At 43.4% G+C, this 25,223-nt stretch overlaps 1 protein-coding gene and 3 long non-coding RNA genes across 16 annotated transcripts in view; 1 reads left to right on the forward strand and 3 right to left on the reverse strand.

Annotated features, from left to right (window-relative positions):
• The window catches only part of LOC133512905 (uncharacterized), a 54,671-nt gene extending 48,173 nt beyond the window's left edge, over positions 1–6,498 (reverse strand). For both annotated transcript variants that reach the window (XR_009798337.1, XR_009798336.1), the window contains exons 1-4: positions 6,398–6,498; positions 6,172–6,286; positions 5,673–5,801; positions 799–970 (exon numbers count right to left, since the gene is read on the reverse strand). This is a non-coding gene — a long non-coding RNA (uncharacterized LOC133512905). The remainder of the gene's footprint in view (positions 1–798; positions 971–5,672; positions 5,802–6,171; positions 6,287–6,397) is intronic.
• Positions 6,499–6,647: 149 nt separating this feature from the next.
• Positions 6,648–12,094, forward strand: LOC133512906 (uncharacterized). Its single transcript, XR_009798338.1, has 3 exons — positions 6,648–6,771; positions 11,467–11,567; positions 11,648–12,094. It is a non-coding gene; the product is annotated as an uncharacterized LOC133512906 (long non-coding RNA).
• Positions 9,689–11,579, reverse strand: LOC133512907 (uncharacterized). The gene is made up of 3 exons (XR_009798339.1): positions 11,442–11,579; positions 10,758–10,819; positions 9,689–9,857 (listed from the first exon to the last, which is right to left on the reverse strand). It is a non-coding gene; the product is annotated as an uncharacterized LOC133512907 (long non-coding RNA).
• Positions 12,095–14,240: 2,146 nt separating the features above from the next.
• esrrb (estrogen-related receptor beta) overlaps positions 14,241–25,223 on the reverse strand; it is a 141,470-nt gene continuing 130,487 nt past the window's right edge. For all 12 annotated transcript variants that reach the window (XM_061843320.1, XM_061843319.1, XM_061843322.1 and 9 more), the window contains 2 exons: positions 21,511–21,780; positions 14,241–17,004 (listed from right to left, as the gene is read on the reverse strand). In XM_061843320.1, coding sequence (XP_061699304.1) covers positions 16,760–17,004; positions 21,511–21,780 — 515 coding nt within the window. In that variant the 3' untranslated portion in view covers positions 14,241–16,759. The remainder of the gene's footprint in view (positions 17,005–21,510; positions 21,781–25,223) is intronic.

Below are 25,223 nucleotides of genomic sequence, written 5' to 3' on the forward strand. Positions count from 1 at the left end.
TTTTAAAAATTGGATAAATATTTTTTTAACTGGATAGGCTATTTCCCACGCACTCGTGTAACTACTATGTGTAATAAGTGACACCATTAATGTCTATCAGTAATTTAACAAAAGAAGTCAATGCACATATTTTTTCATAATATTAAAAATTTTGCACGTCCCAGAAATTTCTGTCCCTCCTGTCATTACGGAGTAACCGCACAGCTACGATGTTTCAGTGACATTGTGACCAGAACTTTGTCTCTTCGAAAAAAACAATGTTGTAGCTCTCATCATGTCATAGTGAAATATTAACCAAAATAATAAAAATGATTCTAAAATTTTAATGAGTTTAAATGTACAGCGTCTGCTTGCTAACCATGTTGCCAGGTTCAGGTCCACCATGTGCTCATATGTGCAAACATTGTCTGCACTGTCAGCAAGCTCACATATTTTCCCATTTCGACCAATATGCGTAACATCGACTTCATACAACGAATATGAAGTTCAGATGAAATTCTCCACTTTGTGGAAGGTGAAACGGAGAGTCTCAAAAGCACCACATGGCTCTATTGATTGCTTTCCTTAACTAGGCCACATGAAAGGATTTGACCCCTCGGCCTTGACTTAGCACGGAAGAAATTGTGATGATAACCATAGAACGGACGATGGAATTAAGGACCTTGCTTTTAGAACTCAAGGCTCGAGTTCTGAAAGGAAAATCTGCTTTCTGACCACTGCTGAAGTGTCCCTGAGCATGGGAGCTTGAGCCTGAGACACGCCTACCAACCCTTCCCCCAGTTCAAGAGAAGCGTGCACCTTTATCACTGACTTCAGTGGGAGATGGTTTTGTGTGTCATTGTAGTTTAACAGGTGGTCCATAGGTGGAGCTCTTCACATTAGAATATACATGAAATGACGTGAGATTACAGGGCTTCGTTCCTCAGCAGCATCTGCCTCGAGGATTCCGTCTTTTCTGCCTTCTGGCTTTCTGCACAAAGGAAAAAGACATTGAGCGAAACATGTACCGCCTTTCAAGTGTCACTCCTTTGAACTTCCCGAGTCTGAATGTCCATTTGTGCTCCTTTGCCTGTACTTAACAGAGCGCACACCCTGTGAGAGAACCACAAACTGACGGGTCCCCCGGAGCAAGGATGACTTAATTGAGCTATCCTGGGAAATCTAATTACAATAATACACAGAGGATTGTGGGCTATTTCCTCCGCTTCTGCTCCAACACCGTCACAAGTGAACGGGCAGAGGGCAGTGGAAAGAGGCACAACGCACAACTGTGAGAAAACATTTATTGGGAGATGTTTTAATCACAATTCATAAGCCAAGAAAAAACAAAACAAAAACAAAACAGCACAGGTCAAAACAGAGACACTTTTACTTGATGGGGCACCGGCCATGCATTTGGATTCCGAGGATGAACTCAAATTAATATGGCTCTTAGTACAATCTATGTAAAGAAAATACTTCAAACTCAAGAGATGCTGATTATAAAATGTGTTAGCATGTGCAGATAGTTACAGAGATTGGTTTACTCCTCAAAGTTGTCTGGAGCATGTTTTGCTCTGAATCACCAATCAAATGACGGAAATATGCTGACGGTGTTGCGGGGCGGATAATACAGGGATCCCGGAGAATGATTGACAGCTCTCTTTTGACCAATCAGTCAGCGTCATTTTCTGTGTAGTCCTGTTTATATCCGATTCGGAAATATGGTGCTTCGATGTGGCTGGGGAACGTGTAATGGAGATCAGAGCTATCCACAGAGATTACTGGGAGGGTATCTGGTGTGCTGTCCCACCTCGAAGCGTATTTTAGATAAATGCAAACGGTGGATTAAAGGTCAAGTGTCATCCCTATAAACATTCTAAAATAGTGAAATGAAAAATACATAAAATTATTGACTTCAATGTTCATATGAAAAAATAAATATGAGCAGAGAGCGCGTCATCCGTGCCCAAAGTCTCATTCGACGTCCAAGTGGTCACCATATTGCCTGCATTTACTGTCCGTGACGTCACCCTGGACAGTCGTCATTGAAAACGCGCTGTGGCCCCTACTATCCTCCTATATTATATGCGGATCACTTCTAACTAACAACAGACTCCCCGACAGTATGACAGTATGTTCCGTACTTACCAGCGAGAGATGATAAGACCGGAAAGCGGCCCGAATGATGAGCCACCCCGGCCGAAGCCGCGACCGGCAGATGCAGCGCCGAAGCATCGTGCCTCACGGACAAGCACGGCTTCGGCCAGGCTGGCTCATACATAGTGCCACGGCGGTGACAGACTCCCAGAGAGTATGTATGAGCCAGCCTGACTGAAGCCGCGCTCGTCCGCGAGGCACGATGCAGCAGCCTTCGCTGGCGAGCCCAACGCGGAAGGTGTCCGACGCGCACATTGAAACATTTAGCACCCCTGTCATACGTGCGTGGATCTTTTACCATGAAAGACAGATTACGTGGTCCACCCCAAACTATTATTTTTTTTAGTAGCTGTATACACACCTACTTGTCATTTGGAACCCACAAAGCTCTCGTCCTTTGCACCCGTGCAATCCATTTTTCACGTCTCTTCAAACTTATGAAGGGTAAATCCATCCTCCTGAATGTTCAAGCATTGTCCAGCAATGCAACGAGCCAGCATTTTGGCAAACACGAAGGAACAACGAGCTACCTTCCCGGAGGTAAAACTAATCGAAACAAACAAGTCCACTTGAGGGCGGTCCTGCCATGTACGTTACTTCCTGCTTCTTCTCGAAAACAAATCTCGAAAGGATTTTCATGGGGGGAGTAACAAAAAGCGGTATACGCCAAAATCATGTTTTGTGGTGAAAAAAACGCATGGGTCCATATCGGCTGCCATTTTTTCTTTAATAACATACTAAAAATCATGCATTTCATAACAGTGGCACTTTAAGGCTTGTGGCCGACCTCACGACCAGCTGAACGTATTGAAGATGAATCAGCACAAAGCTGTCTGTTCCAAGGTAAGTTATTCAATTAGTCGGAGTAACAACTATAAAGTATAAAAATGATGATGAACATCTCCTGGAATGTGACAAAGGACTTGCTTTACAAACTGACAAAGACCATCCCATTATTTTCACTATTATTCATTATTTTAACCTGTAGTTCATATGGGTCTGACAAAGAATCGGTTTTCTACTCCTCCTTTCTGTTGGTCGAGCTGCAGCGACTTCACTCATCCGCACTGGTTTGATTTTGGACCCTCTGGGTTTATTCCACTGCTGTGGCAGACGTGCAGCTCTGCTCACACGGCACGTGAGAAAAGTTATGGCGTTTGAGCCCTTGTAGACTTTGAATCAAAGCAATAATATGGGAGTACACAACAAACACCAACCAGCCAACACGTTGCAGAAACTTTGACATTATGAAAATATCCTTGTTGAAAGTAAAGGCCTTTCTGTACACTCTGACATTTCTGATACCATGGGCATAAATGAAACAGAAATACTATCGGGAATTCGGTCTAATGAATCGCTCATAACATGTTTCGGCCGCACTGCGTCTGCCATTATGATCGGTAGCTTGGGGTGCCTAACAACAGCAAGTAGGCGTGGCTTAGGCGCCCTGCGCGGATCCAGCCATTGGCCCTGTGGTGCAAATTTGAAATGTGAAGGAATACTGTTGCTAATATAGTCAGTGGTGCGCAAGATGGGGCGCGGGGGGATGGCAGTTTGTGATATGACCGATATGGGCCAGGACTGCCTCTACAGGGGGCATCCAACTGGGTTTTGCTGGACATTAAATGACCCCCCTCACCACCCCCACAACCTCCACCACGTTGATTTTTTTTTGCTGTGCCCTAGGCAGCAACACGCTTTTGCTAACCACTGAATACTCTATAGATTCAGTTACATGGGCCAGCACATGGGCAAATTACATTGACCTGGCACCATAGGCTGAAATCTGATTGGATCAAAAAAAAAAAAAAAATACAAAAGCAGAGCAGCCAAGAGAAATCCTGCGAAATAAAGAGAATAGATTGTTGGTAATAAACGAATATATCATTCAGGTTGTAAATGTGGGTCAGTTCCAGGGCACCTTTTCAGATCGTGTTTAGGCCAACAGATAAGGCAAAGTTCCTCCCGAAGGCCCAACATGGGAATAAAAATGTTTTTTTTCGTGATTTCATTTTTGCTCACGGCTCCCCCAAAAGAAGACCCGCATCAGGGCGGACGTGTGCCAAAAGAGGAGCCATATTAGTGTGAAAACACACTCAATTTACGATTGTTCCGTGCAGCTGGGGAACGATCATTGCCACATCAGCGTGCAGCGTTATGAAGCAAATCACCGCAATTCAAAAGTATGTCGTTGTTGCCAGCGCCCTGTAAATATACCGCAGAAGCGTTACAGACGCACGCTGTATTTATTGGGATTTATAACGCACCATGTGACTGCTCACTGACGACGGCATGAAAGTGTCTCCTGTGATCTTGTGCTGAGGTAAAGAAAGTGTTTTGGATGCAACTCCTTATAAAACACAGATGCTTTAATGTTAGGAATGCAAATGAGAAAAAAATATATGGCGAAATGTCAACACATTTGTGGGACTGACTGGATTTTCCGTTAACACTGCGGACATGAGAATGGCGTATGTGCTTTCTTATGCAGTCGGTAGGAGCGTGCGCGTTTGTGATTGAGAGCAAGGTCAAAAGGGACGCCACGCAGGCTTGCCAATGGGGGAGCGGCGGACGACGACAGAGGGACGGGCGGTGGGGGCTTGGCGTGGGGCTGCGCCCGTGCCCAAGGCCAAAGCCACACAGACGGACACCATATTGAAATTAGCAAATGGACTGCATAGTGTCGCTCGCTGCCCCATTTGCGCTCGCCTCCTCTGGATGATATACACATGCGCTCAGCCAAGGGATGCCGCACTTTCAAAAGGGCAGCGATGAGGTGCGGTGCAGGGTTGGGGGGGCTGCTGTGGGAGTGTCTAACCTCCCCCTGTCCTAAAACCAAATGGGTAGGCTCTTATTTATTTACAGCATGTTTTGCACTCATCTCATAACACTGTAAATTACCTGCACGGTCAAGGATTCCCCCCCCCCACGCGCAGAAGAGTGAAGGGACACTAAAGCATTTGATCTATACGAAAATTTCATCCAGGAATCACATGCGATGCGTCTATTTCAATACATCACACTTTACGAGTCATATTTTAAATACACAATCAAGTGTATATGAATACAAATGTGTAAATTATGAGCACGCGCGGGTGTGTGTGTGTTATATGACGCACAATATGTCTGTAGGCTTGCGACAGACAGAACCTCTTGCAAATATTTATGAGAGTTGTGAAATATATCTGGGAAAAGGATAAGGGATTTTTGATGTCCCTCAAGCGGTCTTTGGGGGCTGATCAGATACTGAAAATATAACCGCATATATCAGTACAGTCGAATTCTGACTGGCAAAATAACAATCCATATGTTATCACGGAGAGCGACGACTAAAAAAAAAACAAACTTTCAAAATAAACACTTAACCGAATTTCACATCTACTCAAATGTCTCATGTGCGTGCACGTAGACAATTCCATGGGAAGGAATTCTCCCGGGGCCCCGCAGAGACCGGCCTTAGCTATAAGAGGCGGGGGGCTCATCCATTATGGCGAACAAGTACATTTGTTTTAAGGCCAGTGGAGATTTCTAACCTTTGCTTGACACGCCGCAAAAGGTCAAGCCCATCTGCGGCGTCCCTCCGGAGTTGAGCCAGACCATTTCCTCCTAGCACCTTTGGGCCCTGATAAAATCCTGGCATGAAGGTTTCACCAGTCATCAGTCTGGAAGACATTCACAACATTCAACAGCCGCACCGATATGACGGTTTTAAAAGTGCTTATTAGTCCAGTTTTTATTTTAGGCAACTGAAAATATAGCAAGCTATAATTCTCATTAAACTCTTCTGGAAAGATATTTTTTAAATGTCTATCTTTTTTTTTTTTAATGTGCCCTGGTTTCTTAAGAAATGTAATTCAATTTTTGTTACCCTGTTGAGGCAAAACTTTAGCGGACATAAATGGAAGGAGGCGAAGCAGGAATTGCAGGATTGTGAAAACAGCTTTTATTCAGACACAAAAAAATAGGCGAGCAAGGTTAACTGAAAATTCTTACCACTAAATTAAGAAAGTGCCAGAAAACACATAAACTCACCAAGGTAACATGACGAGATACGTGACTCCAGCAACATCAACCAACAGAACTAAATACAAGCTGGGTGGCGAGCTCACGAGCAACACCTGGACAAGACACAAATGGTCGAAGGGAGCTGATTGGTTGACACGAGGGACAACAACAGGTGGAAACGAGAACCTAACATGAACATGTGACGGGAAAAACTTGCCCTAAAACCAAAAATGAACTAAAGAAAAAAACTGACCTTGGCAGGTATCGGTAATTCCATTTTTGCAGAAAATTGCTTTAAAATCTTGCTTGCCTTTTACTTCGGTGCAGTGTGTTATGCGGAAGCGAGATGCTATTTCAAAACAAAACCACAACAAAGCAGTCAGAGCATCTAACTCCAATCCTAAGATCCTTGCGGTGGCTTCCAGTCAGCTTTAGAATAAATTTTAAAGTTCTGCTACTGGTCTATACATCATGAAATGATTAAGGTCCTGAATACATGAAAGAAATGCTTCCGGTAAACAAACCCAGTAGAGCTCTGAGATCGACCCACTCAGGTTAAATAGTGGAGCGCCGAGTCCCAAGCAAACATGGTGAAGCAGCATTTAGGGATTGCTGCACACAACAAAGGTGAGGTCAGCCCCAAGTGTGAATGTTTTTAAATCCAGGTTGAAAACTCTTGTTTTTTCTCATGCTTTTTAGAATATATCCACTATTTCATCATATTACTTGCACTGTATGCGGTTTTAATTGTCTTTTTTAAAATATTTTGTTGGTCATTTTTATTGTTTTCGTCCTGTTTTAAATGTTTTATCCCTTTGTTTTCAAATGCCCTTAATCATGTAAAGCACATTGAGTTACCTCGTGTATGAAATGCGCTATACAAATGAATTTGCTTTGCTGTTGCTTTGCTTTCACACATCACCAGCTTTGATAAAACATTCGTTGGTGTGGTTGTGAGTATAACAATGACAAATGAATGAATGAATGATCTTGTCTTTGGTATCCAGTCATATACAGTACATCGATTAATGAATAAATAAATACACACATAAAACATTTTCAGCCAATTGATTAAGAAAACAGTTATGATATTATAAATAATGGACATAATTTGAACATATCACAATCGAAACATATACAGCATAATGGTCACCAAAAAGAAACCATGATAAATAAATAAAATGATCATAAATAGCTTGGTGTAGCAAAAGAACTACTTTAAAAAAAATCAAACTGATCTGGACAAAAATTGGGATACCCTGAACATAATATCCATCCATCCATTTCCTTACCCACTTATCCTCACAAGTGTCACGGGGAGCTCTGGAGCCTATCCCAGCTGTCAACGGGCAGGAGGCGGGGTACACCTTGAACTGGTTGCCAGCCAATCGCAGGGCACATGGAGACAAAGAGCCGCACTCACAATCACACCTAGGGGCAATTTAGAGTATCCAATTAATGTTGCATGTTTTTGGGATGTGGGAGGAAACTGGAGTGCCCGGAGGAAACCCATGCAGGGAGGAGGAGAACATGCAAACTCCACACAGGCAGGGCCGGGATCGAACCCAGGACCTCGGAACATAATGTTTTATTGTAAAAAAAACTCTCGATCATCACTGCAACCGAATAATTCTCTACAATGCATATTTCATGTTTTTTGGCAGATGTTCAATAGGGTTTAGATCTGGGTTCAGCAAAAGCCAATTCAGAATAGTCTGATGTATTGTTCTTTGGTAATTTGGGCTTATTTCAGATGTGTGTTTCGGGTCTTTATCCCGTTTATGACCTGTCCATGATACAATACATACCAAGCTTTGTGCCTGTATATAAGTATAATATTTATGACTGCCATTGTCAGAAGTATAATAAGTGAACCCTTTGGGATTACTCGGACCTCTGTATATATTTGTCATAAAACGTGATCTGCTTTTTATCCAAGTCATAACACCGGGCAAATATAGTTTATTTGAACGAATACCGTACCAACATTTGGATTTGATGGCTGATCCAGCTCGACCAAACATTCGCATGTAGCAGCAGATCAGATCAGACCAGCACAATCTGGCATTTCATACCATTTGTCTAGTTCAGCAATATTCCTGGAATGTTTGGTGTGGATTGAGCGCTTGAGCTCATGCCAAGGCATCTCATTTGGTTTGAGATCAGGACTCTGACTGGGCTACTCCAGGAGACATTTTCTTCTTTTGAGCCCATTCCATTATTAATGATATGTAATTAAATGTCTTCCGAGAGCTTTGCCTGAAATTCTGAAATATGAGGATTTCAGAAACCCAAACTTTCAACATTTTTTTTTTTGTAAAACCCAAGTGTGGGTGTGCAAAATTCATTTCAAAGACACCAGTGAAATTTATTCTCCGATCTTCACATCCATGACGGTAAGTGCTTGCGACTACAACTGCACTTTAGACAGTAATAAAAACTCCTAGCATCAAATGTCCTCAAACATCAGATAGCTGCAATACCCTAATAATGGAGTTCAAGGCGGTGCCTCAGTCCTCGGTAATAACGCTGCAATGAGCCCGTGCGGCTTTTTCTCCATTTGATAGACGTATCCCGCGCTTATCAGTGTCCCTTATCTCCCTTCATTATTTCTAAAGCAGTGTTTAAATTGGAAAAGCCCATAAGAACGTGTAAATACATGGCAGAGGCAATAAAACAGTGAGAGAAGACCCCCCTCCTCAAAACACACACGCACGCATTCACAACTACGCACACCTCCCACTATAGTCCTCTCAATGGTCGGAGGTAGATACATTCTGGAGATAGTTGGAAATATTTCAGCTCCCTCACAGCTTCATCCCGCAGATAAAGATACAGAGCAGCAAATAAATCTCAAAGCGAGGGACAAAAACCCTCGCCGCACAGTTAGCCAGTGTGGCTTTATTGTTTATTACCTCGCAGCTTCTATACATACGCCGTTCCAGCCAGCGGAAACACACTTTTGGCCTAAATGCAGCAATTTCTCAACAAGATTGCAGAGTCTTTGCCGCCGCCGCTGGTGCATTTGTCTCTCCGAGGCCTTAATTGTCCTTGTGTTTTTAAGCTCAAACGAGGACGGCTAATGCCGCTGACTCCGTTTATTCTTTTCTTTTAAATCATCTATTTTAGATTGTCCCCCGTAAGAGTCAGCCAAAAGTTCCCGAGCAGAGCAGGACAAAGGTCCGCTTGTGTGTACCGTGAGGTTTTTCGGTCAGGACAGTCGGCTCAGCTGTGCATTAGCGCGGAGGAGAGCCGCCGCGTAACCTGATAAATGCACTTAAAACAGTGAAGACGGACAATGAGACGGCGAAATCTCAGATGGCCTGCAGTCGCTGCGCCTGCGAAGCACTTTGACGGCCTATCGATCGGCCGCAGGAAGCTGTGGGCGGAGTCAGACCTGCGAGATGCACCAGGTACAGCTGGTCAGCAGTAACACGGCGGAAATCATTTCAACAGGGTGACCACAGAGTCGCTTTACAAATGATATCGGAAAGCAACCACAAACATCAAGTGCATTATTATTACGTATATTTTGGACATTAATTTAAAAAAGAAGAGAAAATAAAGAACATTTTTGAAATCCATGCAATATCTGGATGTGTGCCAGCTTTCACAGCCAGACCCGGAAGAAACGTCCTTGACCCCGCCCCCGTGACCTCACCGAGGCTTAGCATTCCAGACCATTCTTCGGTGCTAGACCAAGATGCTGACATCTGTAACAACAATGAGATAACGCACCCAAAGTTGTCATTCTTTAACCTCCTGTGGGGTAATTTAATTATTATTGTTAATATAATTATTAATTAATTAATTAAAATTATTTTTGTTTGTAATTATTTTTCACAAAAGGCCAGATAGTGGACGTTCTGTGTTCGGTGAAACTGTATCCACAAGCTTTGGGGTCAGAACAGGAAGCACTGCAGATGTGGCAAACGCTGATTGGCTGTCAGTTTTCCAGCCGGATTCATTGGAATGTCTGAGCGAGAGAAGAATTTTGATAATAGTTTCCAATTTAGAGATGTTTCGAGGTGAAATCTGTGGATAATTGTGGCATGAAAAGAAACACTGAACCCTCATCTACTAACTTTTAATGTGTGCTCCCATTCCCATTTTTTTCGGCAAAGTCCTCCTTTAAAATGTCCATGTGTGAATATAAGACTGAATGTTTTTGTCGTTTGTGTTTGAGTCACCTTTAGTCAATTCGGATTGGGCCCAGCTCATATGTGACCACAATAAAGCAAAGAAAATAATTAAATGGAAAAATTATTTTACAAAGACAAAAAAAAAAGGTTTGTAATGCACAACAGGTCAAATGTTGTTCACACTGCTTTGTAAAGATTCAGAACACCGACTGCTTTTTCTCCCGTCTCATTCAAAACTGCTTTGTTTGCATTTATCCATCCATCCAGTGTCTTAGCCGCTTATCCTTACAAGGGTCGCGGGGAGCGCTGGAGCTTATCCCAGCTGTCAACGGGGAGGAGGCGGGGTACACCCTGAACTGGTTGCCAGCCAATCGCAGGGCACATAGAGCCAGACAATTTTCGCTAATATGACTGCATTTGCACATAACCAGAAAAAAAAAATCTTTTGCAGCTTTAAAACTGCGAATGTACCTGTAATGACGTCGTCTTTAAAAATGTCCCCTTTGAGACCATATAAGGTTAGCATTTTGAAGCTGAAAAAAAAAAACAACAACAACAAAAATTATGGCATAAACAACACTAAAACGTTAGTACAGATCGTTTCTCATCCAGGGAAATCGGTTTGGGTTAAATGATATTTTCATACAGCGAGCAGTGATTCCCAACCACTGTGCCGTGACACAATAAAGTGTTGCGAGAGCTCATCGGCTGCGCTGAGGGGAATTTCACCGCACTAGGAGAAAATTATTACAGTAAATATTGACCGTGTAGTATCTCTTCAGAAGGATATTCTTTTACAACGCACGGAAATAACGTAATAATGTCCTTTGTCAGCTATGTGATGTAATGTCTGAAAAAACTGATATTATTGAAAGGTAACAGCTTTGTCAGGCCTGGGCCTCCAATTTCACAAATGGAGCAATAAATAGAAAATACAAAGGAGGGTCTGCACCTCAAAAAAAGGGAACAGTTGTTTGAAAGAGAGAGAGAGAAAGAAAGAAAGAAAGAAAGAAAGAAAGAGGTGTCTCAGTTGTGGTTTATGTGCCAGCAGCTCTCTTGGGCCTCGGCGCGCTCCGTTTTCAAGCGAAGTGTAATTTGAGCATGGTCTTGATACCAAAGAGTGTGCAGCGGCTGTGTTCAAAGCCAATCACTCACCCTGACGTGTAATCCTTTCCCTCAGTATCATCAGCGTTGCTTAGGGAATAATGAAAGACACTTAAGCGACGCGGCAGCCGGAGCTCGGCGAGCGGGGGCGCGCATTTCGACGAGGTGCCCCGGAACGTAAGTCTCGACAGAATGTGCTTGGACGACTGCCACGCCTTTCCTTGATCTGGGGCCAATATCATGTTTTTGTATTTCAGGCAATTATTGGGGTTTTATGGGATCTGGCATGTCTGAATTTAGAGTTCCCGGCCTTCGGTGTAGTACCAAGTTGTGCCACAACATGCCAGGCAGCAACGAGGTCGACTGGATGAGATGTAGCGGAATTAACAAGAAGAAGAAGAGGAGACAGTCGTGGGAGCACTGGAGCCTATCCCAGCTGTCATCGGCCAGGAGGTGGGGTACACCCTGAACTGGTTGCCAGTCAATCACAGGGCAGATGGAAACCGGAAGGCCCGGAGAAAACCCACGCAAGCACGAGGGAGAACATGCAAACTCCGCACAGGGGGATGCCGGGATTTGAACCCCAGACAACAGAAGTGTGAGGCCAACCCTCTACAGCTGCCCCACCGTGCCGCATATCATTAAAATTGATTCCATTTTAAAAATGAAATTCAGTGGCCCATGTCTTTGCTGTTATTAATAAACTTACCCGAATATGAAAATAACCCGTATGCTTGTGAGCATTATTGCATGCACTGTTAAAATGTGTTACTGCTGCTATATGTGTGTGTGTGTGTGTGTGTGTGTGTGTGTGTGTGTGTGTGTGTGTGTGTGTGTGTGTTAACGCTTTCCGGGCAGGGGTTGCAAATTTTAAGTCCAGAGTATTATTTTCTGAAACTATCAGATTTTTTTTCTCTGCAGAATTTCATTTGGTCCAGAGAGGGTTAATGTCACAGCTGTTTGAAGGGTTATAATTAGAGGAACAGCTATGCTAATTTCTGTTAACCCATCTATGTTGTTTCACAATGTACAGTAGTATTAAACCAGGTGACTTTCCTTCAATTACATTATTTGGTTTGGTTGACTGTTTTGACAATTCAATTAATTCCATTTATTATTGTTATTGTATGTCAGTTTTACAGTAACCTTCAATTGGGAGGGACAAAGAAAAATCCGGAAGTCAGCACACAATCTTTTTCTTTCCGCGAAATTGTTATCTGATGGTCTCCCCTTCCTTGACAACAAGTGAGAACGGGCACAAAGGAATATACTGTAGGTGTCTTTTAAAGTAAACGAAAAAAATGTTTGTGTCATTACTTTATATATATATTAGTATACTGCACCTTTTTGCCTCACGTCACAAACAGGTTCCTTCCTTTCATTGTCTTTGCCTTCATCCCTCAACTACACTATCCCTGATGATGTTTCCATGTCGGGGATTATTTCAATTAATTGGCTAGCGAGACATTATTTCAAAAAGGGAAATTGGCTCATATAATTATATAGAGAAGGGAATACTTGAACTCCCTGGAATATCAGCTTCCTGGAATAATACGGCCCCAGCTCCGTTCCCCATCATCCCCGCCATCATCACAGCGAACACGTTTGCGGGTCTGTTTCCTGTGACGGATGCATTCGCGATGCTCGACGGCCATAGTGTGGAGGCGATGAAAGCCACTTGTGCCACTTACCGCCACCGGTGTCTGGTCTCCGGGGGACGGATGAGATATCGGCTGCCCCCACCCGCCTCCTCACCTTTCTTTGCTTGATTGGCGGACCAAAAGAAGAATGGCAACGCGGCCTTGATGACTCTCCGGGTCGCGGTGAAAACACCTGAAATGCAGCATGGATGGATGTGTGCGTGAGATATATATATATATATATATATATATACATATATATATATATACATATATATATATATATATATATATTTATAAATACATACACACATATATAGATATATATATATATGTATACACACAGATATATATTTATGTATACACACGCAAACATTCATACATATATGTATATAAACACACACACACATATATATATATATATATATATATATATATATATATATATACATATAAAGGTGCACACAGTTAAGAATCTCCTCAAAGTTGACTAGAGCACACGTTTGACAAGATCAAAATTAAATAATCAGTCTTTTTTTTATGTTTTTAAATGTGTGTGTGTAATATGTTAATAGGTCAAGTTTATAGAAAAAAGAAAAGCGGTTCCTGGAGTGCATTTTGCCTTTTCTTGTTAAAATACCACTTTTATTAATTTTTTAATATTTTTCCCCCTTGATCAGACTAGGTCATGTTCTTGTAATTTTGGTCTTGATTTGTTTTTTTTTTTCTCCCACAAATCACTACAATTGAAGTTTTCCTTGGACCAAGATGTATCATTCAACATTTTTTTTAATGCAAATTCACTTAAAATTTACCAACATCTGACTTATATTATTAAAGTACAAATGAGTGAACACAATCCATAACCTCGCGCCTCATGCTTTGCAACAAAATTAATAATTCATTTACACCTGTCTACTTATCCTAGTGATTTACTTTTCGCGCCGACTCGTAAAATCTTCGGGACAGCTAGCTGTCATATTTGATAATGTTACGTGGAAAAGTGCATTGTTTGAATAAAAAAGTTAAAATAGGGGAAAAAAAGAATCACAGATTTCAGGGAATATTTAATTCATTGATCCCTTACCTTACTGAAAATCAGAATGGATACAGAAACTGGCGACTGAATGACCAGAGATAACAAATGTACACCATTGCAAATGATATATTTCACACCATAAATACTCGGTAACGCAGGAGAAGTGGGGGGGGGAGTAAGTCACCTGTCCCCCCCTGTCTGGAGTCCATCACTGAGAGACCAATTGTGATACACTGTTCAAAGGAAACGGGAACAAAAGAAACACACGTACCCGCTTTGTAACCACCATGGATAAGGGGGGGAGGTAAGTGTAGGGGGGGTTGACGGTAAAGTTATGTGAGTCAACGTGAAGCATGCGTTACCTTTACAAACAGATCAGTGAACAATGAATGGGACGGTCATCAATTACAGTTCCAAATATATTTGGCAGGAGCGCTGAGGGAAGATTAAAAAATCAAAACAAAAAACAAAAAGAAAAACATGGATGGCTCAGGTTAGGTCACAGACATGTAAAGATGATCAAAGGGTGCTGAGTCAGAGAAATATTGACATATGATAATGAGGTAGTAGTCAGCAGGACGCTGCATACTTTTATTTTCAATGGTACTTCGGCAACCTACTGCAATGAAGGCTGATATATTTACACACTTAGCTCGTACTGTAAGACATTTTGACGTTAAACAGTGCTGCATTACAAGGTGGGCAAAAATAAATAAAAAGGGAACCTTTTTTGTTTGGTAATCATTATCCACTACAAAGGATTTCTTTAAAAAAAAAAAAAAACATTTCCTGTATAATGCAGTTTTATTTAAATGACCACAGGTTTCTTGACAGTGGAGCAAAGTAAATACATTTCTTAATCTTCTTAAAACAGATTATATGTGATTGACGAGAGGGATTCAGGATGTTATTTATTAGCAATAGAAATTTTGTGACGATATCATCCAGAAGTGGTCCTTGTTGTATTTCACAACAGCGCTTGGACTTACAGTGTTACGCTACAATGGACTTGGTGGGGAAGGGGTGGGGGTGGGGTCGATTGGCAAGGAGGGCCTGGTACTGTGAAACCTGGAAAATTGCTGGCCATCGCTATCGCGAGCTCGACGGTGGCCGCCTCTACTCCTTTGATCACAGTATCGTATTTTGGTGACAGCGCCGCCCGTTTATCACGTAACAAAAAAAAAAAACCTTCAGGAGTATAAACGCGCACAATTGAGCTGGACTGGACAGGACTGGAGATCACGGATGGCGTGACGGACGTGAAACTAAAGGGAGCCTCAGATCTCCTTCTCCCAGCAGGGTTCACACCTTGTAGTGGCACATTGTTGGCTGGCTGTTACCCTCGGGCGTATGCCGACACTTTGTTTCTTGCATAGCTCGGCCATCCCGCCCTCGCTCGGCCGTGTCGACGGCGGGGGTCAAACAGCGGCCCACGTGCCCGCCGTCACGCAGACGACGACCTCGTGCGAGCTTAAATATAAACCTGGTGCGAAGTGCCTCTGCACCTGCCGTTTACCTTGGTGCGGTCCGGCCTCTATAAATGCCGACGCGGCTATTTAAAGACAGGAGGTGTCTACGATGGTGAGAGCAGATGCTGGCCACCTTGCTCCTCAGTGAGTGGGATGACTCTGCCACGAGCTTAAAGGGTTCCAAAATAGAGCACTCTGACATATGGGCCTCTGATTGTTTGAACACGGGAATCTCCTGGACCGGCGCCACTCTGCAGAAAGCCTTCGATACCGACGATCGGCTTTCACCTACGGACTTCGGTTAGCTCGGCCCATTTTTCACGGGTTTGTAAAGGACGCGTTCGGGGCTCGGCGGCTGACACGAGGAGGAGGGTGGGGGGGGGACCGCCGCACGTGCTAACCGTTGAACGGGACTAAGTGAGCGGGCGCGGCCTTGGGGCAACAGCAATCGAATGGTAGCACACGAAAGATGAAGGTTCCCACACCGTCGTTTATTGCTGAGTCACTACAGAAGAAGACTACCTACTAGTGTAACTGCCTATGCTAGTTTGGTTAAACAAGCCTTCCATTCTGAGACACGTCAGATCAAAACTATTCTTGAGAGGTACTGTACTGTTATGTCCCGAGGACATTTGAACTGTTAACAGTTCACATTTTAAGCAGTTCTTTTTTTTTTCTTTCCCTCCCTCCCCTCCCTGCAGGCGGAGGGTGAGAGAAAATGGCCACCAGTATCAACAGACTTTAAACTGTACACTCAGTCTCCTAGTAATAAATATATATTGTACATGTCCCAGACAAACACAGTGAGTGTTGTTGTTGTTGACACCTCTGCTGTCGTCAGAATGATTTCAATGAGCAAAATCATTTTTCTTGTTACTGGCATCTATTTTTCTGAAGATGCTGAGGGGGCATCTGGGAGCATGAGCAACAACAATTCACAAAAGAAATTATTACTGTACATAGTATTTCTTATATATTTTAAATTATTCTTCATCATTCTTATATTTATATTAATAACCAAGTTTGCTCTGGTTCTTTTTTTTTTTTCTTCCTTTTATTTTTTTTAAGATGGCGTCCCAGTGTTGCAGAAGGAGGGGAGGAAGGAAGGAGGTCAGCCAGTCTGCGTGCTGAGGTGTCCCCCCCCCCCTCAATCCCGAGCACCCCCAGAAATCTTCCTTCCAAAAAAGTCTGAGTGTGCAGCACTAAAAGCAGCTCCAAGAATCAGACCTTGGCCTCCAGCATCTCCAGGAACAGTTTGTGCATGGGCACCTTGCCCTGCACCTTGATGCTATAAAAGTGCTGCACGGCCTTGGTGGCCGTCTGCCGCAGCAGTGGCAGGGTCATGAGCAGTTTTCCCGCCCGCCGCGGGTCCTCCGGGTGCTGGCCGCTCTCGTAGTCCTGCAGGGCTTCGTGCAGGGCGTCCTGCAGCTTCTGGACCGCCTCCATGTCCTCTATGTGCATGGAGTCTATCAGGGTGACAAGATTTAAGAAGAGTAAGAAGAAGAGATGTGGATTTTTTATTTATTTTGTATTTTTTAAATGAAACCCCAAGATTGATATGAAGTGCTATCGGTGCAGCGAGGTGAGGTAGGGAAGACGTTATCGGACTTATCTCAACCACAGACAGGACAAAGAATGGATCATAAAAAACAACAACAACAACATGTGCTTTGTTTTCTTTATGTCCTTCCTAACTCTTCGTGGTGCCGTGCGGCTTATTAAAACGGCCTTTGACCACCCACACTGAAAATCAATGTTCCCCCCCAGTAACGACGGTGTGAATCGTGGGCTAATAGTACACATTAAAAACCCCATTTAGGAAAGACAGACAATTATTAGTAGATATAAAGGAGGGCTCCATTAGAGCAAGTCTGCAAATCAATTAATTTTCTTCTTCTCTCTTTTATGTTAGGGAAAAAAAAAACATACTGTATTTCTCGTGTACTCGTCAAATTTTTCCAAGACTGCCGTATCGACCTTCAGTGTTCATTCACGCCTGCATTATGCAAGATTTTTCAGCAATAGTAGTGAAATTAATCAGCAATTTGTATTTATTTATTTAGTCAGTCCTGATAAATTCTTATAATAGGACAGGTTTGGTATATTGTTATATTTCACCTTGATACAATGTAATCTGTATTTTGGATAAAGACGATGCACATTTACAAGTAGGAACAATGTATGTAGCAACATAAATTTAAAATTATAGTGTTTATAGAAGAAATCATCATTCCTGATGGGGGGCAATTCGTTCAATTTGGGTCTTTTATACCTCCACAAATACTTTGGCAAGACTGTAAACTAGTTCATTGTGCTATTTTATATTTGCCTACATTTTGTACCATTGGGTAAAAATCGTTGGAGTATTTTTGTATGTTCGTTTTAATTTAGTTCATATGTTAAGAAATGATTAGACTACGCTCGTTCTTTTTCAGTACTAATGTTTTAAAACTGGCAGTTTAAAATTCCCAAAGAGCAAAGAGACTGTAACATTGCTGTATACGCTGTTTGAATGTGTTACTGATGTGTGTGTGGGTGTCGTTCCTGTCATACTATGTTGCCTGTTTTTTATGCACATTAAGGACAAAGTTTTTAAAAATTCCTCAATAACAAAAATAAAAAACACCATTTAAGCGGGACCTTTATCCTCATGTTTTTGAGATTGTAGGGTGAAAGCTGCTGCTAGCTACTAGTATGGACTAAATGGGTGGCAACAACAGGAAAATAAAATGGCTGAATGGATGAATAGCCAGTCAGGAACATCCTTCCATTCATCCATCCATTTTCTTTGCCACTTATCCTCACGAGGGTCGCAGGGAGTGCTGGGAGTGCCTGTCAACGGGCAGGGGGCGGGGTACACCCTGAACTGGTTTCCAGCCAATCGTAGGGCACATGGAGATAAACGACTAATTGCACTCACAATCACACCTAGGGACAATTTAGAGTGTCCATTTAATGTTGTATGTTTTTGGGATGTGGGAGGAAACCGGAGTGCCCGGAGAAAACTCACGCGGGCACGGGGAGAACATGCAAACTCCACACAGGCGGGATTGAACCCGGGAACTCAGAACTGTGAGGCCAACACTTTACCAGCTGATCCACCGTGCCGCCAAGTCAGGAACATATTTAAAAAAACTATGACTTGATTCATTTTTGACTGGTAAACTTCATTCGAAATTTAGAATTCAGAACTATGAGCTGAATCTACTTCATCCTTGGAATGATGAACTGAACTTTGAACCAGTGGGTGTCGAAGATGAATTTTCCCAAGAGTGCTGCTGACAGCATATTGCGAGCCATCGAGCCAGAGGTTGAGCTGCGTTGTATTGGTTTATGAAGTAAACTAGCGACTTCAGCAGAAGTGAGGAACATTTCCTGTTGCTTGTCTACTGTAACATGTGGAGACTTGGTATGCCTCTTGACTGTAGGTCTACCCAAAAGAATAATAATAAGAAGAATATGAATATGTTGCTGGTGGCAACCCCCTTTTAAAACATGACAAAACCATAAAAAAATACCAATAATTTTACCTTTTGTTTCCATTGCATATATTCCCCTGCCGTGGCTGGAATGTATCCCCTGCGACAAACAGGGGTTGACTGTACACGCACAAACTTGGACTCAATTTTTAATTGACCACCTGTGTAGTCTTGAGTTCAAATACATGTCTGGAGCATCATTACGGGCGCCTTTCTCATTGTGGCCTTTTGTTCTGTTGCTATCAGCCGTTCATTTAACAGGGAGTCTCCGCGGTGGCACGTCCCTCACTGGCTAACCACCGTCTGACACCCCGGAGGCGGCGGAGTCATTGGACGCCTCGCACGCACTCAGCTTGGCGCCTGTGCATTTGGCCACGTGGCACGATGAAGGCAAAACAGCTTTCTGACTGGGGCCCGTATTCATTGACTGGAACAAGCGTATTCCCAAAACCTTGAGACATTTTTCAACCTGACGGCTTTCCAGCCCGCAGTGGTGACGTGAAGTAGGTCATTTGGAAAAGTACAAGGCGGGGGGGGGGGAACATAATTATCTCATGTTGGAATAGAAAACAGAACCCTTAATGAGCATTTTTACTCATCAGAATTTTTTTTCCACATATTAAACTTGAAGTCACACATTTCAGCCCCAATTTAATTTATTTTACAAGAATGTTTGAAGGAACAAACAGAGGCCTTCTGCAAAGCTGAAACATTAAAAAGGGATTTTCCCTTTTCTTGACTGTGTATGTTTCTGCTAAGTTTAGCTGCAAAAATATTTAGTTTTACCAATTATAAACAACAAGGAATTTGATAGGCCTACTCGTTTGTGATCCAATCATTGAGAGGTCACACTTTAATTGGAAGATTCTTGTAAGAACATTTAAAAAAAAAAAACGTAGGTTGGTGTATGAAAAGAGGTCTAAGGGGCAAACTCCTTGGCAGAGGTAATAAAAGAAAAAGCAAGCAGTGTGTTGTGCTTGTAGGAGGGATGGGCTTAAAAAAACAACTTTGAAGAAACAATTTCCTTGCAATCCATCAGTGAGCCCACGTCGATGTGATTGATAAACTGCTAATTACAAAATCAATGGCTATGAATTTTCACAGCTGTCAGACCGGAGGTGTGTGTGTGTGTTGGGGGGCTTCCCAAGAGAACAATTTCCCAGAGACCTTGTTCTAACGTGGCAGACACCCTCCTGCTTTTCGTCTTCACCCCCCAGCCCCACCTCGCGACCAACGCTCTCCTGTCTAAAAGCAAATAGCTTATATCAGCATTTTCATTTTTCAGCCTGGACAAAACAAAGTAGGGGTGGTGGTGGTGGGGGGGTGATCCCAGCGGGCATCGATCAGAAGGGGGCGGGACGGGGGTGGGGGTGTCTCCTCAAAAGGAACCTGTCAATAGCAGGGTGCTGTCTTCACATTGGGACAAACGAGCTCTATCACGGCCTGATACTCATTCCATTCGACTTAACACATTTTATTGACAGCCACTGTGCTCCTAATGAAATGCTAAATTTATCTCCAGTGGCTGCTGTGCCCTGCAGCTACTGTTATGGAGATAGCGGAGGAGAAATACCACAACTCGGAAGGTGTTCAATTAAAAAGCCCCCTCCCTTCCGTGCCTCTTTCCCGTGCACTGCCCTTATCTTCTCCCCATCTGTGCAGCTCACGCTCCAAACGAAAGGTTACACACTAAAACTCTTGCAAAAGTGAGAAATGTCATCGAGGAAACTGTTGGCCAATAGCTCGGTTTCAATGTGTGGTCAGCATACACATCGGCCAAGTAAGAAAATTGTTAAATCTAGCAAAAAGCATTCATGTATTTGTTGACGTGTTTTAGATTCCACACTATCCTTATATTTAATCTAGTGCACAGGTGTCAAACTCAAGGCCCAGGGGATAGATCTGGCCCGCCACATGATTTTATGTGGCTCGCAAAGCCAAATCTGTGTGAAGTGTGAATTTCTGTGATTGTAAAAAGTCTGTACCAAAATGTCAAATTGTCATATATCATAAATGATAAAGTTGAGATATTACAAGCATTTTGTGTTACCAAACATGGATAGTTGAAAAACACATTACCCTTGATTTCTGATTCGAAAAGTAGTTCATAAATTGATGATGTAAAGAGATGTATAAATATTTTTGTTCCACCGTCATAACAGCCCTCTGAGGGAAACCGAAACAACAATGTGGACTGCGAGAAAAATGAGTTTGACACCCCTGATCTAGTGTATGAAAAACTAAAACGTTAGGATTGTGAACTTTCTTATTTTTTATTTAAGGATTATTTGTGAATATTTCATTTAAAAGTGTGTATTCAAACAAAACCATCACATGAGATGTAAAAAAAAAAAAAAAAAAAGGACAAATAATTCACTGCCATGAGTAGTGGTACTCATCAAATAGTTTAGTTTTAAAATATTTTATGTGATTTGTTATTTAAAAAAGGACCAGTGTGTGTGTATGTGCGTGTTGTTGTTGTTCCTGGCCCACCTGAGTTGGCGAGAGCAATGGCCTTGAGGGTGACAAACTCCTCCTTCTCCACCTTGAGCTTCTTGCATTTGCGGACCAGCTGCAGGATGGACACGTAGAGGTCAAGCAGCCCCGTCAGCCGCGAGTGCTCCTCGTCCATGATGTAGTCCTCGGCGTATACCAGCTCGTCCTCGTAGGGCAGCGAGCGGAACACGATGCTGAGGATGAGGATCTCCATCCAGGCGCTCTGCAGCAGACTCATCTGGTCGCCCAGAGACAACGTGGAAAAGCCTGGAAGGTAAAACAAGCGGATGCCGGGTGAGGTCAGGGGAATAAATAAATACATTTTGAACCACAACCGTGCTCAAAATAACGCAACCTCCTCTATTTTTGTGTGGCCGCACATTGCATGCAGTAAATAAATAGCATTGACCTGCAGTATACATGAATTGTTGTCATTAATGCAATCATGCATTATTCACAGAGAAATTAATCAAAAAGCTACATTTATAATTTAAACAAAACTGTACTTTTGTAGATCTACAATGGTGTGTTTTCTCCCACCCCCCCACCATTTATTCTGCAGTTTTTTTTTTTGGTTTGTTAACTAGACAGAACAATAAGGACAATGCACGCATCCACCAAGCCAAAATTATTGACTTGAATCAGCATTCAGTTTCAGGTATTTATTTATTTGTTTTTGTTTGCTTGTTTTTAATTCTTCATTAGCAAAAAATATCTGTAAAATTCTGCAGATTTTTTTGTATTTCTTTTAGATATCTTGTGAAATTTTTCTACCTAACAGACTGTTGGTGGAGGTAAACACCAACACTTGTCATTTTCCCTGGACATCCCCCCCCTTCCAAAAAAAATTGTGGGTCAAATATGAAGCTCAAGCTTGAGCGCAAAGGGTGGCACTGCTTAAATTTAAATGCAAACAGGAAAGACCTCTTTGAAGCAGGTGTCAGGGTGTTTGAGTGGGCTTTACTGTGAACGAGGACAGTAATTCGGTGCAAAGGTCTAGAACGCACAAAGCCAGGTGGTTACACCTCGCATCCTGTCAAACTTGCACTGGTGAGCCGGGGATTAACGCTCGGACGAGTTCTGGTTGCAGAGGTTGAGGACGTGACACAAATGCATGGAGGAGAAAGAAGGTGATGACAAATCTTCACAAAGTTACACCAACACACGCCGTCAAAGAAAAAAAAGAGACACACGGGCAAACATGGGCCTGCCAAAATGCCCAAACAAAATGCACACATGGAGACAGAAAGCATGGGGGAGGCGGGGTCACATGGCTGACACCCACACTTAAGACAAATCACAGCGTTGTACTTTAACAGAAGCTGTGGATGGCCTCAAATTGGCTAAGGCACATCAAACCTCTCATGTCATGTTGCCATGTGAGAAATTCAAAAGGACAAAAAAAAGAAAGAAAAAGATTTTAAAGTCAATTTCCCTTGATATTAGGCAGCAATAAACTGCCAAGGCTACCCCCCCCCTCCCCATGCAACCCGCCCTTTCCCTGCCTCCCCCTTTTGTGCCTGCAGGCGGCCCATTCTGACAGCATATTAGGCTCTCCAGCTCCACCCATGATTAACATGATTGCTTTTACAAGTTTGCCGTTGCCATGCCACCTGCCACTGCGTGATTAAGAAGCGATAGATTACAGTATTGACCCGGCCCGCTCAACACATCTATGCCCCGTGTTTTCTCTGAGAATAAATGATCACACTTGGGGACCGCCACAAGCCCTTGTGTTTATCTGTGCCTGCCCGGGACAACAAAGAACACACACACACACACAAACCCACACACAGAAATAAAAGCCGTGATGTGGAAGCAGCGGGAAAAAGAACCAGAACCCGGCAGAGTGGTACCTGTGTTCAATTCCCCTTATCGTGGCGATGACCACTGCAGGGGGAGAGCTGCAGGATACATTAATTAAGAGATTGGGATCAGAATGTGCGGGCCTTCACATTTTGAAGGGGAATCAATAGTCGGTAGAATAGAGTGCTAACGGTCCGGCAGGACCGGTCGGAGGGCTGGCGAACGAGACCACACAAACAACTGCCGAAAGCACTCTAAGTACTTCACTACTATCATTGGAGGCAATAAACCATGGTTTGTAAAAGCCCACGCCATTAAACATATTTGGGTTGCGAATGTTAAATGCTTTGTCGTGTTATTTCCTTGTCTGCATACGTGTCTATTAAGCGGAACCAAATGCGGACCGGCCAGAGGGAAACTGTCATCCGAGCAAAGGGGCCCCTCTTGATGGCCGCGTCAGGTTGGCATCGCAATCACAGGCGAAGCTCTGTCGAGCCTTTTAATGGCAAAGAGGGACGAAGCGGAACTAAAGCGCCGCTCCCAATGTGACAGCCCGCGTGAAGGCCTCGTTCAGTTCCTGTTGAAGAGGCGTCAGAGTTGCTCTGATACTGCGCACGGTCCTCGGCCACATGCACACAGCCCAGCAGCCTACAATTACCTTTGATGCTAAAAGTCCTTAAATTTAATCCGCTGTTGTGAGATGGAGAGGTGGTGTTTTCCCGCCGCTCCATCCATTCTCGTCAGGGCCTAAATTATCGCTCCAAATGGAATCCCGTGTCGTTGCCTCGACTTTTTCCACTCAATTTAATCGAGTAATGAAGTGACTTCCCGACTCCGCAGGTCACAAAGCGCTCCGGCCGCCGCACTCTGAAGGTGGCCCGGTTAAGTGCCGCCAGAGTGGGTGATTTCCTCTAATGAAATATCAATATTTACATCTTCATTTCCAGCCCGCTGCCGATAGTAGGGTTTGACCAAACATGACACGATATTGACCAAATCACAGAGGCCCGCCTGCACACTTGAATGCCCCTTTCCACTTCACTTCTGAGCGGATTAAGAAGTCCCGCGCATCCCAAAATAATAACGTTAAAAAGAAAGCATGGCCTTATCAAGTGCATTTCGCTCTGATTTTCATTTTCAAGATAAAAGGACATAAAACATGTTCAGGACTATGTTCGCGTCCATCAGGTTTAAAAAAAAAGGATTGAAAGTGACAGAGTTAAACTGGATTGTGCTCAAAAAGGTTGGGGATAAGAGCAGCAATGAGCCAAAAAGCCGCCCCCACCCCACCCGAGAAAAGAACATCACCTCTGGCTTTATCTCACCAGCGGGCCTCTACAGGAGGGGGCAGCTCAGACCCATAGACGGCCAACTCAAGCCTCTCAGAGATTAATCACAAACCGTTTCGTATACCCGGAGACGGGATGGTCCAAAATGAAATGCTGGAGATTTCTGTTGAGCTGGAGCTCATATTCTATTAATTTATTATTGTTTCCCTCTCCCTGAGGGCCATTAGCGTGGGTAATAAAAAGAGATGTAATTACGAGGCACGGTGGCCCCCTCCAGCTGCAGCCCCCTCATAACTCACCCTCAATCAGACAACAGAGAGGAGCGAGCGAGGGAGAGAAGGTAACAAAAAATGGAAGCAGAGTGAGGGACTGAATTGCAGGATAAAAGAGAGAAGAAGATACGGGCAGAGAGGAGGCAGATAAGGACAAGGGAAAAGGAGACCAGCGCGCAAGGGGGGGTGAGGAAATGGGAGATAGACAGTCATGCTGGCTGGACAGAGGCTGATCTATCATAGCCAGCTATCAGAAGGACAAGCAGGCCCTAAAGACTCGTGCCCGGCAGCATTCTCACCCCAGCCAAGGCAAGTGTTCTCTGGGCTCCAGTTGGACTCAAAC

Source organism: Syngnathoides biaculeatus, chromosome 15 (genome assembly GCF_019802595.1).
Source record: "Syngnathoides biaculeatus isolate LvHL_M chromosome 15, ASM1980259v1, whole genome shotgun sequence".
Lineage (NCBI taxonomy): Eukaryota > Metazoa > Chordata > Actinopteri > Syngnathiformes > Syngnathidae > Syngnathoides > Syngnathoides biaculeatus.